Source organism: Callithrix jacchus, chromosome 4, assembly GCF_049354715.1.
Source record: "Callithrix jacchus isolate 240 chromosome 4, calJac240_pri, whole genome shotgun sequence".
In the NCBI taxonomy this organism is placed as follows: Eukaryota; Metazoa; Chordata; class Mammalia; order Primates; family Cebidae; genus Callithrix; species Callithrix jacchus.
Window position 1 is genome coordinate 76,356,907 of NC_133505.1, and position 14,925 is coordinate 76,371,831.

Here is a 14,925-nt window from a genome sequence, read left to right on the forward strand (position 1 = left end):
AGAAAAGGAATAAGGGTGAGTATTAAAGCATCAGCCAAACGGAATGACTGGTTGCAAACAATATTGTGCAAAGAAGCTAGGCCAAGAGCAAACCCATCAGAATTAAAGACTTTGTATCAGAAAGACAGAGAGGGGAGTTCCATTACAGCGCCTAATATCTGTTGGCTTTATTGCTTTCATATTAGCATTAAAATGCTTCATATTTGCTTATTTAATTTATAGCCACTAAAAAAGATTTGCCAGGGAAATACTTTATTCTTCTTTGTGATTTAAGTTTCTCAACAGAAAGAAAGCAAATTTACATTTGTTTAACACCTCCTGCATGGGATTTTTTGGACTTTGTCTCATTTTATCCTTATATTAATATTTCAATACATTTTATCTCCTTTTAAATATAAAGAAACTATAGAGCTGAGGGAAACAATTTGGCCAGGCTGTCAGCTTTAAGTGAGAGGGCTGGGACTGAAACTCAAGGAGGCCATATAGCATAATGGGTAAGGACTGTTGACTCCCAGTTTATTCAGTTAATTCTGTGTGATTTTTGTCAAGTTGCTTAACCTACTTCAGTTAAGCAGTGCCTCAGTTAACTCAGTTTTAAATTGGGAATAATGATCATTCCTCCTCCAAAGATTATTTTAAGTAAAACATTTACCACGTTGTTTGACACATAGGCATTTTCGTTTGTTATCAATAGAAATATAAATTTGTGTCCCCTCTTTAGAACGGAAAAACAAAAACTAAAAGGAGATGCAAAACCTAAAATGTGCATCTCCTTTGATTTAGCAATTCCAATTTAGAAGTTTTTCCTTCGGGGGATTAAGATGGCAGATATGAGGCAAGACTAGCTTGCAGCTCCCACTCAGGACAGAGCAGTCTAGACTCACATCGTGAACTTTCACTCCAAGAACTACCACAGGAACATACCGGGAAAGCCAAGAGACTCCACAGGCCCTTCCAAGGAGCTAGATCACCCCTGCAGGCTTCCTGAGATGCCGAAAAACTGTGCATCGGCTTGCTTTCCCAATGGGGAGACCCATGATGTAGGGCAGGTTCTCAGCCCTGGTCACCAGCTGCGTGGAAACAGGCTCGGCGCTGTTGTGGGGGGCACAGTGGGAGTGAGATCAGCCGTTAGGGCTGCGGGTCATGTGGGAGTGGGGTGAGGCTTTTGGCTGCTGGCTTTCCCCCACTTCCCTGGTGGCCTGTATGCTCTTCCCTTAACTCCCTCGCAGGGTGTGTGACATGAGTGTGGCTCACTGTCCCTCTGCTCAAAGCCCTAGGGGAAGCATGCAGACGGGCAGCTCATGGGGAGCGATGTTGGGCTCCAACCCCATGGTAGCACCTAGGGTTGAGTGTTTCCTGCTCGGGAAGCCCAGGGGACGTGTCTTACAGTGTACTCTTTCAGTTTTGCGGTCTACAGGCGGCTTGTGTTAGTCCGCTCAGTTAGACCCTCTGCCTTATCACAAGGACAAAGGGATTTCTGTATCCCCAGTTCTTGCCCTAGTGTACCGGAAGAATCGGATCACATGTGGGCTTGGGGATGGGTGCAAAGTTTTATTGAGTGGTGGAGGTTGCTCTCAGCGAGGTGGATGGGGAGCCAGGAGGACGGATTGGGAAGGTGGTCTTCCCCTGGAGTCGGGCCACCCGGTGGGCAGACTCTCCTCCTACCACCCCGACTGAATTCCGCATTGTCCCGCCGTTGATGGCCTGCCTGTGTCTGCTGGTGTCTCTGGGTGTGCTCTTCTGCTCCTCTTGACGTCCTGCCACTTGTGCCTGCTACGGTCTCTCAGGTTTTTATGGGCACAGGATGGGTGGGTGTGGCAGGCCAAAAGGCAACTTTATGGGAACGGAAACAGAAATGATTGTCCTCACTTAGATCCATGGCACAGGCCCCAAGGAACCCTCATCAGGGACCCAGCTTTTCTCTACTTAGCACTTCCCTGTCTCCTGCCTCCTGCTTCTGTATCAATATGAATCAATGTCCTTGGATCAAGTCAGACTACAAGAAGACTACACATTTAGACAGTGACATTTTTGTCATGCTTTTGCATTGTTATCCATGAGTTTTTATCTTAGGTTGCTTTCAAAATTGGCCATGCAAATTTATCTATTTGCTGTGAAACAAAGAGAGGTTATGATTTATTAAATCATATTCCTTCTATTATCACACAGGAGCTGTTTCTCACCAGTAAAATTTATTCTGACAAATATTTAGTGGGTACCCTAATTTCAGGTAATGATATTTGATGAATGCTTTATGACTTATAAAGTTTCCCTCTTCATCAGGGCTAGGAGGAAGTTCTAGGGTATCTGCTCAAACACAGTCACTCTGTTGATGCTTATGGTTGGCATATGCTGCCTTTTCCTCTTTTGATTGTGTTTTATTAATCTTATAATAAAGATCTTTTTTAATAATTCATCTCAAATAATTTTTGATATGATACAAATACACTGAATTATGAAAATACATTTTTTTTCTATTTTTGTTATTTTTTCATTTCTTTAGGTCTCTATAGCTAAGGTTTGAGTCCATAACATTTTTGGGTTTTGGCTCATTATGATCACCATCTGGTTTCTCTCTGCCCTTAATCTTTTCCCTATTTCCTGTTCCCTCCCACCAAAATGCTGTCACCAAACACATCTTTCTTTCCCATTGATCTACTGTTGCTGCCACCTCCTGTATCTCCTATTCCAGAAGACCTTGTGCTAAGCCATAAGCATTTTCTTGTTGAGCTTGTGCCTCCTTTGCTGTCTCTTCCTTTCCTGCTTATAGCATCTTCCTGGCTTCATCCTCTCTTTTTTACTTTACAATACCTCTAATGCTCCTGTAACACAAACTAGCACCAATATAAAAAAAAAATCTCATGTAATTTATTTACCCTTTAATAATCCTTGAAATGCATTGACTTATAAAAATTTTTTCAAGGCTGGGTGCAGTGGCTCATGCCTGTAATACCAGCACTTTGGGAGGCCGAGGTGGGTGGACCACGAGGTCAAGAGATAGAGACCATCCTGTCCAACATGGTGAAATGCTATCTCTACTAAAAGTACAAAAATTAGCTGGGTGTGGTGGTGCGTACCTGAAGTCCCAGTTACTCGGGAGTCTGAGGCAGGAGAATCGCTTGAACTTGGGAGGGGAGGTCGCAGAGAGCAAAGATTGCGCCACTGAATTCCAGCCTGGCAACAGTGTGAGACTGTCTCAAAAAAAAAAAAATTATTTTAAGCCTTAGCAATTGTATTCATCTATCACTACCCAGAGCTTTTGAATATATAAATTATAATTATAGTGTATTTTATTAATTGTGTTAGTGAATAGTTCTACAGAACTGGAAGTAAATCATTAGACATAGTCCCTTAACCCCTTTCTCCTCAACCAAAAATATGATTAATTTTATATATAGGTGTACTTTCTCCAAAGTCCTTTCAGAATGACAACGTAATAAATTCAACAGAAGACAAAAATCAGGATGGCGAGAGGCAGCTAGAAAACTGGAAAAACAGCACCCATTTGGTAACTGATTACTTACTTTTTTGTTGAATAGAGAGAGGATAAGTAAAGAATCCAGTCTGAGAAGAACTAAGTCTGAATCTTTGACATTACATTCCCTCAAATGTGTGGGTATCAAAATGAATTACAATTGGGAATAGCATTCCAAATTTATTACTCAGCACAGAACATAGCAGGTATTATTAAATTGAAGAATAAAACTAAAGGAGATATCATAGGAAAATAAAGTGGCATATTGTAAAATTAAAAGATCCTGCTTTTCATATAAATTGTTTAGCTGAAGCTGTTTGACTAAGAGTGTGAAAGAAAATTGAAAAGTCTCTTTACCTTAGAAATGTTTGTATTCACTGACATGCTTCAACTGGGTAATAAATCAGCTTGGGAACCTTTCACATAAAGAGATGTCACTATAAATTAGCTTTTACATTTTTATCTTAAGTAGTATCATCATAAAATATTCAATCAAGACACTAAAACTGTCAAAGTAGGTGGGTAATTTGAGACCTGGTGTTTAAAAAAAATCTAATTATTTTGTGTTGGGATTTTTTTTTTTTTACTTGTATATAAATTTTGATCTGTGAATTTACCAGAACTGTCATGGTAACAATCAATTGATAATTTGTTCATAAATAACAACTATTACAAATATTAGCAATCATGAATGCTAAGTAAGTACTTTGGTTAGAAACTAACAAGAATAGACTAAATTTAAAGAAAACAGCACACCAAAACATTTTGCCCAATTTTGTTCTGCCACAAAAGGAAAATATACTTATTATGCAGTTTTGTTTTTTTTTTTAGTTTTCTTAGGTTATCTTTCCTTCTATTTCTTAATTGTAAAACAAATTTTAACAATTACAATGATGATAATATATTAGATTTCACATCCCAGATTAAATATGATCTTTTCCCATCTTAGGTGAGGAGACCAGGAAACACATGAAGAAACTGCCATCTACACAGGTCACTGGGCATCACTTTTGTTGTGGCTTCTCACACTTCAGCAGACAGCAAGAGCTCATCTTCTTGGCTGTTTCCCAAGAAGACCCTCTTGCTCATTTCTTCCTTGCAGAGGGAGCATGTTCTCATTTTCAGTGGCTCTTTGACTCACAGGCTGCTCCAGTTAACTGTTGCCCATGTCAGGATTTTTTTTGCCCTGGTGACTGGTTTAGCTATGCATTTCTGACTTTGACCTCTGACTTTACTGTCCTCTCTGCCTCCATCTAACCATTAAGGTCCTGAGAGCTACTTTCTGCCACCTCCCCTAACCCCTCAAGCCCATTTGAGCAAGGCCAGCTCTGACTAGCCTCACACCAAGAGAGGGAGAGCCCAGACCAGGAACAATAAAGCCCAGATGATAATTAAAATAAAAGCACTTTCAGAAAATGTCATTCCAATGTTTTTGAAAATGACAACTATCACAAATTCTTGACTATTATCAGTCATTACTAAGCTGGCGACCTCAATCAAAAAACCACAATTATGAAAGCATTGTCTTTGAATTTCTCTTACTTTTTAAAACTGAAGTAATAAATTCCCCAGGTATAGACTTCAGACAGCATCTGTTGACTTAATCAGAAAGGAAATGCTTCAAGGATGAATTCTTTTCCTACTCTTTTGTCTTTTCAACAGATGATACATCTGAAACAATAGGCTGGAAGCAGGTGTATGATGGTCTGAGTCTTAGCTTGCATTTGGTAAAACTGACTACCAGTGAAGCCATTAGAGATGTTGTGAGATTGATGATGTTATGCTTTTTGAAATTGTCCTTGGCAAATTATATAAAATGCACAATTCTTCTCCAAAGACATATCATGAATTCTAGCAAAATGTAGTACATAATACACCCTTTCTCAGGGTTGAGGATTTTATTAGCTCAATGAGGCACACCCAGATTGAGTTAAAACAGGACTCTGAAATAATTCTACTGCAGTGTATCATTGTAAACAATTCAGAGTCCATTGAGAAGAGATGCTTGAATGAGCTGAGAGGGGGCTATTTAAACAACATCAAGAACTTCTCCTATTGTTAGATTCCTCCTTCCATATTGGATGGGGTCCTGGTGTTTTGGAGGGGGTAGGTCTTGCAGAGACAAACCCCAAAGATGTGAGAAGACCATGGATAATAAACCTGAATCCAGTGCACTAGTCAAATGTGTTGCCCTGAGCTTCTTAAACTAAATGCATTTGCCCTGTGCATAGGAAGGAACATCTGCTTGGATGAATTGGGGCAAGTTCGTCACCCCCAATAATTGATGATCTAAAATATTATCTTACATTAGAACAGAGGTACTATGAGAAACAACTTAAAATTCACATAGATTTTTAAAAAGAAGAATATGAATGTAAAGAAATCTACATTTGCATTGATTAGCCACCCCTCCAGCTATGGGTATAAATTTACCTGCCTTGGACTTATACTCTTATGGACGTGCTTATTTTGTATCAGAAAGTCGGTATCTAAGGATGGAGTCAGAATGGACAGGCAGAAGTAGCACTTTAGTAAGCTTGAAGCAACTCCAGACACCAAGGCTGAAATCCACACAAGACTGAATAAATATGCTAGGTACCTTTGTCATTCCCTCCCTGCTTCTTTACTTTTCATAGAACTAAAGCACAGAATCATTCAGTTTCAAAATTCAGAGAGACTTTTTTTTTGGACATCAAGTCTAATCTTATATAAGAAATTCACAAGCATCTTAAGAAGTGGTTTTCAAGTGTCTTTTGGCATACTTTCAATGACAGGAAACTTAACACTTTGTAAGTCAGCTCTTTCTACCTTTCAAGAATGTGAATTGTTTAGGAAATGTGAGCTTGGTATAAGCACTGGTTTCTGAAGTCAAATTGTAAGACGGAAAGTTGGCCTTAGAAATTCACTTATCCTGACTTCTTATTCAGTGCTCTTTTCATGAACCTATAGTAGATATTCTAGTTTCTGAAGTGGTCTAAAGAAAACTGGCTTGGCAGAACTCTGGAAGGGAAGTCCTAATTCAAGCCAGGGGGAATATAGCAAATTACATCACAGGAAGTTATGAAATCTAATTCAGTGGAGAAATATGCAGAGCTATTGACCACCTCCTAAGACTGGGACAGGAAATTCTTACTTCACTTTTGGGTTGCAGGGCTTGTTTACTGAAGAGTATTTTCCTCCTTTGTTATTTCCCTTTGGACCAGTTTTTGCAGATGACCCAAACATACTCCATTGCCTTGGCCTGGGGGAAATAAAAAGCTATTGTCCTATTCAATAAAATTAAAGGCACAAAAAAAACCCATAATGATTCTAGAATTACTCTCAATTGTAGAGAGTCAACTACATGTCACTTTCAAAATAATCCTAGGGCATTATTTCAAAGTGATAAAGACATTTCACTTTTAATTAAGCAATTAATTGTTCTCCCTTGTCAAGTGTGGAACTTATGTAAAGATTTTATTGGTACTTTATACATTTTTTCATAATATCTACCACTATAGTATATCATCGCCACTCCCATTTAATGCCATATTAACTGAAAATCTTTAAAAGGATATAGTGTGTATGAAAGCCAGCCTTATTTGGGGATCCACAGCTTGACACTGACATTCAGTTCCTGCTCATCAGCCCCTGAAGTGAAGGTTTATAGTGGATGTGCTCCATTTCAACAAAGTGCATTAAGTTCTTAGTCAAAACCCTTCTTATTAGAGAGAACTAGAAGGAAAATAATCCTGCTCATGCAACAGCAAAGGAAAGAAACCCTAGTGATCTACACCTTATTTTTAAAACATGGCCGGACAACCAAGGATAAAGAGAACTGTGAGAAAGGTCAGCAGCATTCCAAAGAATAAGCAAGGTCAAAATATGGAAAAACTGACCTCAGAAACTAGAAATAATAATCTGAGCCACAAACTGTTCAAAGTTTACATATAAGTTCAATCATTACAACAGCCTTATGAGGTAGATACTGTATTACTTCATTTTACAGATGAAGAAACTAAGGCACAGCCTCTCCTGCCTCCATGCTCAGCATCCCCAGGCTTAGCCTTGTGGTGCAGGAAACCATTTGTAGGGTCTGGAGTTCCCTCACCTCCTCCTAGCAAACCCTGGGTCATCTTGGCTTGAGTGGTTCCAGAGGCTCCATCAAGAAAGATGGTTGCCCTCCTGACTGTCTTGGCACAGAATGTTAGTTGTTTTTATCCTTCAGGTAGAATTTAACCTTTTCAGTTTCAAACTGGAACCAGAGAGCTATTCAAACTAAAAAAGCAAAGTTCATATGTGCAGCAGTAAAAGTTAAAAATCAAGTTATTAACATAGAGTTGTCTCTACAACAACAAAACTTCAGAATTTGGCAGTGTGCTGAAAGAATTGGAAAATTAACTGATTATAAGCAGGAAAATAGAGCAAAAACCGAGTAACAGTTGCTCAAAATACATAACAATGTAAAGTGACGTTAGCGTCAGTTAAAAGATGTGACACCTACACCTGATTTTGTTGTAAAGCTCGGAGAAATGAATGTAAGCAATTAAAAATGAAGTCAATAGTTTCAAGAAAGAGCAGAGGTTGATTATACGAAAAGCTTAATAAAGACAAGAAAACAGCTGATAATTAGTTGAATACTGTATCAAGAAAAATTAACATATGGGCTTTGGGTCACTGGAAACACGGGGAACTTTCAGAGGAAAGAGTACAACAAAGTACTCTTCTAGGAGAAATAGTAGATTTTGAAAAATTTCTTCAGTAAACAGGAGGATGTCAAGGGTGTTGGATGACTGTGATCACTAGAACTTTGTAAAAGTGAGAAGCAAACATAGAAAGAAGACAACATCTATAGAGGAAGTTTTGCAACACCATCCTGGAAGAACACAGGATAAAGTGCAACTGCATAAAAATACATTACAAATTTCTGACTCTAGAAGAAAAAAAAAATTCTATTCAAAATTGGAAAACTACAAAACAGCAAACAAGAAGAACACTTTCAAGTTAAAGGGAAATATGAAAAATAAGCCAATGCTTCTTTATAACAAGAATGTAATCACAAGCAAAAAAACAAATTGGTGATTGAAACTTAGAAAAAAAACAGAAAAGTATCTAAGTGTCAATTAAATATGCTCATATTTAAAGGAAGCTAAAAGAGGAAGACGAGAAAGAGAAAAAGTGGCAGGAAGACTATCAGTGTCAATGTAAACTGAAATTACTACCTGAAAGTAATACCCAGCAGGTAAAAACAGGAAGATTTTTTTGAGGCTTGAAAAAGAGATAAAAGAAAAAGGAAAAGGCAGAAAAGGCAAAACATGAGAAAAAATTAAAAAAAAAAAAAAAAAAAAAGGAAATCTGCTGCTGATGAAATTTCCAGGTTTCAAGAAAGATTTATATAAAAACTTGAACTGAAAATTCAAGGAAAGTGAATTTTCCTTGAATGGAAAGGCAAAGGAAAGTGAAAAGGCAGAACAACAAAAAGACTGTCACAATTAAAGGACTGAAAACAGTGTCGGTATGAGATCCCTGGAGGTTTTCTAAGTCTACCAAAGGCTGGGAAGAATTAGACCAAAAATATTTTACCAACAAGTTCTGGGCCACTTCTACATGCCCCACACAGGAAGAGCTATTTCCACCTGGAAACCAGTAAAGATATGAGATAATGAAATTGGTATTTATGTGATGAGAATGTTAATATATTCAATTATTCTGGCAGATATAGTGACTAATTTTGTTCTTTAAATATCACTAACTGACTCAAATTGATTATTAATTGTGTTGTAATGTGAATTGACACTTCCTTGCTGGCATTGTCATCAGTATTTCCTGTTTACATTGAAGAGGTATTAAAGTATGTGTTGGTTTATTACTATTTAAATAAGTTTATGTTACATACATTAGTTCATTTCAATGCTCAGAACATTTTGAAAGTATTTGGTTTTTGTCATGGCGTAGCAAAACAAATTGAGTGACAATGTTTAAACCATAGAGTGACAATTTTTAAACCAAAAATTTTACAACTTTTAGCAAGTAGAGGTAAGACAGCTGAGAAATAAAAACGTAAAGGTTTGTTTTTAGTTATAAATCAGTATCTTTTCTAAGTTTAACAAATGGGTAGTTTAAAATTTTTGTGTAACAGGTATTGTCTATCTGAGACAAACAAAAACAAAAAGAAGAAACTAGGGGGGAGAATAATATCTTTTCCTTCTACTCATCTTAGGTTTATTGGTTGGACCCCTGTAACAGAAGACAGATTAACAAGAGAAGAGCATATACATTTATTTCATGTAAGTTTTATGTAACACAGGAGCCTTCAATAGGAAATGAAGACCTGAAGAAAGGGTTCAAATATGAAATGTGCGTGGCTTTTATGGTAGGTTTGAAGAAGAGTGGATAGTCATGCAGAAACACCATAAGGCAGAGGACGTCAGTCCTCTGAGGTAAGTGTAGTAAACTGGGGGAAACTTGGCAAGGCCTGTTCGTTCAGATTCCACTGTGTCTATTCATCTTTGAACATAGGATGTTCCTTTCCTCCAGGTATAGGCAGGGCACCTCTCACATGAGGGTTTTAGGACCTGTTTCAGGAAGAGGTCAGAAAATTCCTTCCATGTCAGAGACCCTTTCTGCTGCTCCTGCTGTTTTCTCAATCATTATGCCAAGATGTCATCTTTTGGAGTACTGTGTTCTGGATGCCATCAAAACTAAGGCACAAACAAGTTCCTCAAGGTTATAAAGCCACAGCAGAGCTGAGAATCAAATTCAGGCTGTCTTGCTTTAGAGTCCATCCTCTTAATCACCATGCAGGCTGCCTCCTAACAGAAGAAAACTTTTAAAATAGAACTAATGTTTTCATGGATATTTGAGAAAGTATCATGACCTAAAATCAAAAATAGGATGCTCAAGAAAGGAAAAAACAGAGACCAAGAAGGAGAGAGCTCTTAGAGGTTAAAAATGGGAATGAGCAAAATAAAACAATTGAAGTACCCAAAGACAATTTTCTGAGATCTGCCAAAATAGTAGTTTCATGGGATTCATTATGAACCACCCCAGATCTGCAGTGACTGAATCTAGCAGTGACAGCTGCTGTTCCCATGGTGATGAAGTCAGGTCACTGCTTCTGCCGCTGCTGCTGAAAGGGGCCTGCTGTGGCAGCTGCCTTTGGTCCCCGGTGTCACCCAAGGACAGTACCTGACAGCATCTTGCCTCCTGCCCCTACAGGATCTTTTGCCTTCTACCATGGGGATTCGTTGTTACTGAAGACTCTCTTGACACCAATAACTATGCAACCTGCAAGAGTGTAGGAATTATTCCATGGTGCAATCTTTGCCCAGAAGGAGATGGGACTAGGCAAATCACACTTCTTTTCAGAAGGACTGTAGAAGAACATATCTTTAAATTTCCTTTCTGAAGCAGTCCTGTGGGACCCAGCAATCAACTTTTCATGAAGCTGTGGCCTCAGTATTTTTCTCCCTCTTTCATTCCCTTGCTCTGATTTTCTCTCATTCCTGCTTGGCATTAAACTTCTCAATAATAAAGGTTTATCTCAGGTGTGCTTGCTGGGACATCTAGCCTAAGACAATAGTCTTCATATGAGAAAGGCCCACCAGGTACCTGGAAAATGATCTAAAAGACCATTCCTAGACAAAGCAGCATGAAGTTTCAAAGCACTAATAAAGAAAAAATAAGAGCTTCAATTTTGGAAAATAATATATCAATGACAAAGGAACAAGAATCAGTGTGGAATCAGCAACCATGAAGGCTAAAAGACAGGGAAGCAGTACCTTCAAAGTTTATAATCAGTTAAACTCACAGCCAGGATGAAAGGAAAACAAAACAAAAATTCAGACATGTGAAGCATCAGATCATTTGTCCCATACATATTCTTTTTTAATAAATTACCTGAGTGTACTCCAGGAAAACAAGGGCATATCCAAGAAAAAGAAAGATTAAGGAGATAGGGATTTAAACCTGAAAGGGAAAGAAAGGGAATTTCCTGGATGACCGATATGCAGAGGACTAAAGACAAAGCCTGTCAGATTGGCCAGGAGAATGGAGGGCTGGGGAGAAAGGGAGTTCATGGAATACCATGATGTAGAGTCTGAAAATACAAAGATTATCAGGGCAAACGATGCAAGAACTAGAGAAAGGCGATTAGAGATTTTGGACAAAAATATATAAGAAAGTCTATTTACAAATGATGAAATAATAATGGTGTATAACTTTAAATCATTGGGGAGTATAAGAGAAGGTAATCCATTTGATCTTGATGCTTGGAATCATCCAGCAGTGGCCTAGCGGTTATGAAATTGGATAAGGAAGTGTATTATTTGACTCAACAATAAATAGTGCTTACAACATGATAGCAATATAAATGCTGCTTATATTTAATAGTAATAATGATGCTGTTTGTTGGTCTTTTAGCATGAATTTCTACATTAAGCAAAACAGATCTGGTTATAGTAGAAGGGTAAAAATAACTGCAAAGCCCAAGTTACAGTGTCAGGTTCAAATTAGCCTAGTTGTGCTGACTCTGACTGAGGTGAGGCCTGGAGGGCTGTTCACGATGACTCAATGGCCAATTAAATGCTTTTGGATTCACAGTTTATGGCAGGACTTTCACACACCAACAATTATGTAAATATGTTAGACACACACAGGCAGTCATGAGAGAGAGAGGAATGAACCATGATGAGTAGGTGTGGAGACCAGCATGCTGACTGATGAACCAGGCAGTCCAGATTTCCCTGGACATGCAACCAACAGGGATAGGGGTGGCGTTGGGGGTGGGTTATTTGCTGCTCTTCTGGCAGAACTTCCAGAGGCCACTGTGAATGAAAAGCAGCCCTCAGAATTCTCATGGGCAGAGCTTCTGCAGGTGTGTCGGCCATGGTCAGTTTCTTTGCTGTTTTTATGTCCACCCCCAACTCCCGCAAGAGTGTCTGTGGCCATTACCTCAGCCACTTTTTGGCTTCACTTTCTTGTAGGGTCTCCAGGTACCTGTCCACAGCAGGTGCTATCTTATCACCTCAGTCCACCATACCTATGCTTATCACTTTGAGGGGTTAGCAATTTCACAAGTGAGCTGAGTCACCTGTCATAAGTGACTCCACTGTGAGACATTTAGGATCACAAAATACGTGTTGCAAGTGTAGCTGACATAAGAAAGGAGGTGGAAGGGGAAGGAAGACAAGACTGTTCACTGTTTACTGTTTACTTTCTGCCAGTAAAGATACAGGATGAGGAGTTAAATGCTTTTGAAAGTTGATGGGAAAAAACCCAGAGATTTAATTTTTATTATTTAAATTTACAAGATAACTGACAGAAAAACGATATAAATTATAAATGCTAGAAGGGGAAGAGGGAAAGAGGGAGATGAATAGTGTTTCATGAGCTATTCTCCCATCTTTCATATAAGAATGTCAGCAGACATTGTCTAAACGTGAAACATCTTGATATTGAAGCATAAGCATACTGCCTGGAGTTATGATAACAGAAATAAGGATAGCAATGATCAAAAGAGGGCACTTCGCATGTGTGGGGCTATGTATGAGTAAGGAAGAGGGCACAGAATTTTCTTCATAAATGTTAATATTTTGACTTGTTACATGACCATGTTTCATTTTTATAGACAAATACAAAATACTTTTAAAAGCTACCAGCATATATTGATAGATGGCAAGTTAAGCCACAAGAATGGATTGAAATCTTTTGAGATAGAGTGTGGTGAAAAGTGAAGAGGGATACCTAGGATAGCCTCCCAAGGCGTTTCAAAATTGAAAGATTAGGGAGGTGAATGAGCAAATGCTCAATATCCAGAACAAGAACAGCAGCTACTTTGCTGAGTGGCTCCCTCACAACGTGAAAAGAGCCGTCTGTGACCTCCCACCCTGGGAACTAAAAATGTCGGCCACCCTCATTGGTAACAACACAGCCGTCCAGGAGCTCTTCAAACGCGATGCCGAACAGTTTACAAATGCCCCCTGCTAAAGTTGAGGCAATCGAGAGTTCCAGAATGTAGGGATGATTTCCTAACCAAACTCAGTCATAGCACATAGTAGAGAAGCATCCTAGAGAGACCAGCCCAGACATCAAACATTGGTGAAAGCACCTCATGTTTAGATGCCACTGAGGACAAAGAAACATGTGATCACAAACTGCTATAAAACGGTTCCATGGTGATGGGAAGGATGCATAAGCATGTGGATTATTCTGGAAAAGGGCTTGAGATCCCTGGAGTCAACCAGCTGAATATGTGCCTCCCTAGCCTCAGCTCTGCTTGGTGGTTCAGGTTTCTCCTACAGGCATCTGGAACTTTGATGCTGGTAGAAGAGAACCCTGCCAGGTGATGGCCAAATGTGGTCCAAAGTCACTACAATTTTGCAATGACTCCAAGGGCTGCTTCTGACTTACATCCCTTAAGAAGGTCTGGCAGTCAGTAGTCCGTGGCATGAAAAGAAAGAGCTACCCATACTGGGTGTATTGGGGGTACAGGGCACTTCTGAAGGAGGTTGTGATGTATAGTGGCCATACACCACACTATTGCTGAACACTCCATAAAATAGACTTGGTGGAAATCCATTTACTGTTAGAGTCTAGGTCTGTCCTCTTCTCTTTGTTTGGTGCTGTTGCCTGCAAGCGCAAGAACAGTATTTAATGATACACTGACACATGCTTTTTGTGCTAGAAGCTGAGAGAGAGGAAGTGGGGACTCTGAGTAACTCGGGCTGACAGAATCCCAGTGGACAGCATGTGACAGCTTCAACTTCGCTTCTCAGCAACTAGGATAATTGCTTCATTCTGTACTCTGTCCTTGCTCTTTTGCAATCCCAACAACAAATGGTTCATTTGCTTGTTCCTTTGTTGATTTGAACATTTGTTTAGGATTTGTATATGCCACACAATGTGCTAGATACCAGAGAGGATGATTTTAATAGACATGGGCCTTAGTCATGAAAGCTCAGGGTCTACTCATTTTCTAAACCTCTGAAGCACTTTATCTGCATCTCCCTTGAGATTTTTCTCTCTCTTCACATTGACCTATAGTTATTTACTTATATATCATCTTTTGTCTTAGGCTTTTGGCCAGAATTTGCAAAATGGCTGTGGGGAATGCATTTGATATGTAGATGTGTTTTTTCTTCTCCCTTAGAACTTAAAAACACTAGAATTAGTTACCACTTATAACATTTAGAAGTCTTTAGATAAAAATGATTTCTGGCTTCTCTTAAAATATTAGAAGATCTGCAACATTGGGTACAGATTCCCACATTTGGAGCTAAGTAGAGGTTGACTCTTTCAAATTGAGCATGAACTTTCCATCATACCCCAGTTCCCATCTAATGGCTTTACCCATCGTGATGCTTTTTTCTTTGGAAATATTGAGACTGATTAAATGAATATGATTGTAGATTAAGTGTGAATTAATAAGGAATTAGACTACTCCAAGTGGTGATTGGGAATAAATGAGAAGG

General features: G+C 38.9%; 1 protein-coding gene across 2 annotated transcripts in view; it reads right to left on the minus strand.

Moving 5' to 3' along the window:
• Nucleotides 1-14,925, minus strand: part of LOC128931787 (uncharacterized) — an 82,244-nt gene that overhangs the window by 46,365 nt on the left and 20,954 nt on the right. Inside the window, exons 3-4 of one of the 2 annotated variants that reach the window (XM_078369509.1) lie at nucleotides 3,078-3,191; nucleotides 925-1,833 (exon numbers count right to left, since the gene is read on the minus strand). In XM_078369509.1, coding sequence (XP_078225635.1) covers nucleotides 1,662-1,833; nucleotides 3,078-3,191 — 286 coding nt within the window. In that variant the 3' untranslated portion in view covers nucleotides 925-1,661. The remainder of the gene's footprint in view (nucleotides 1-924; nucleotides 1,834-3,077; nucleotides 3,192-14,925) is intronic. The other variant, XM_078369510.1, reaches the window with a different exon arrangement.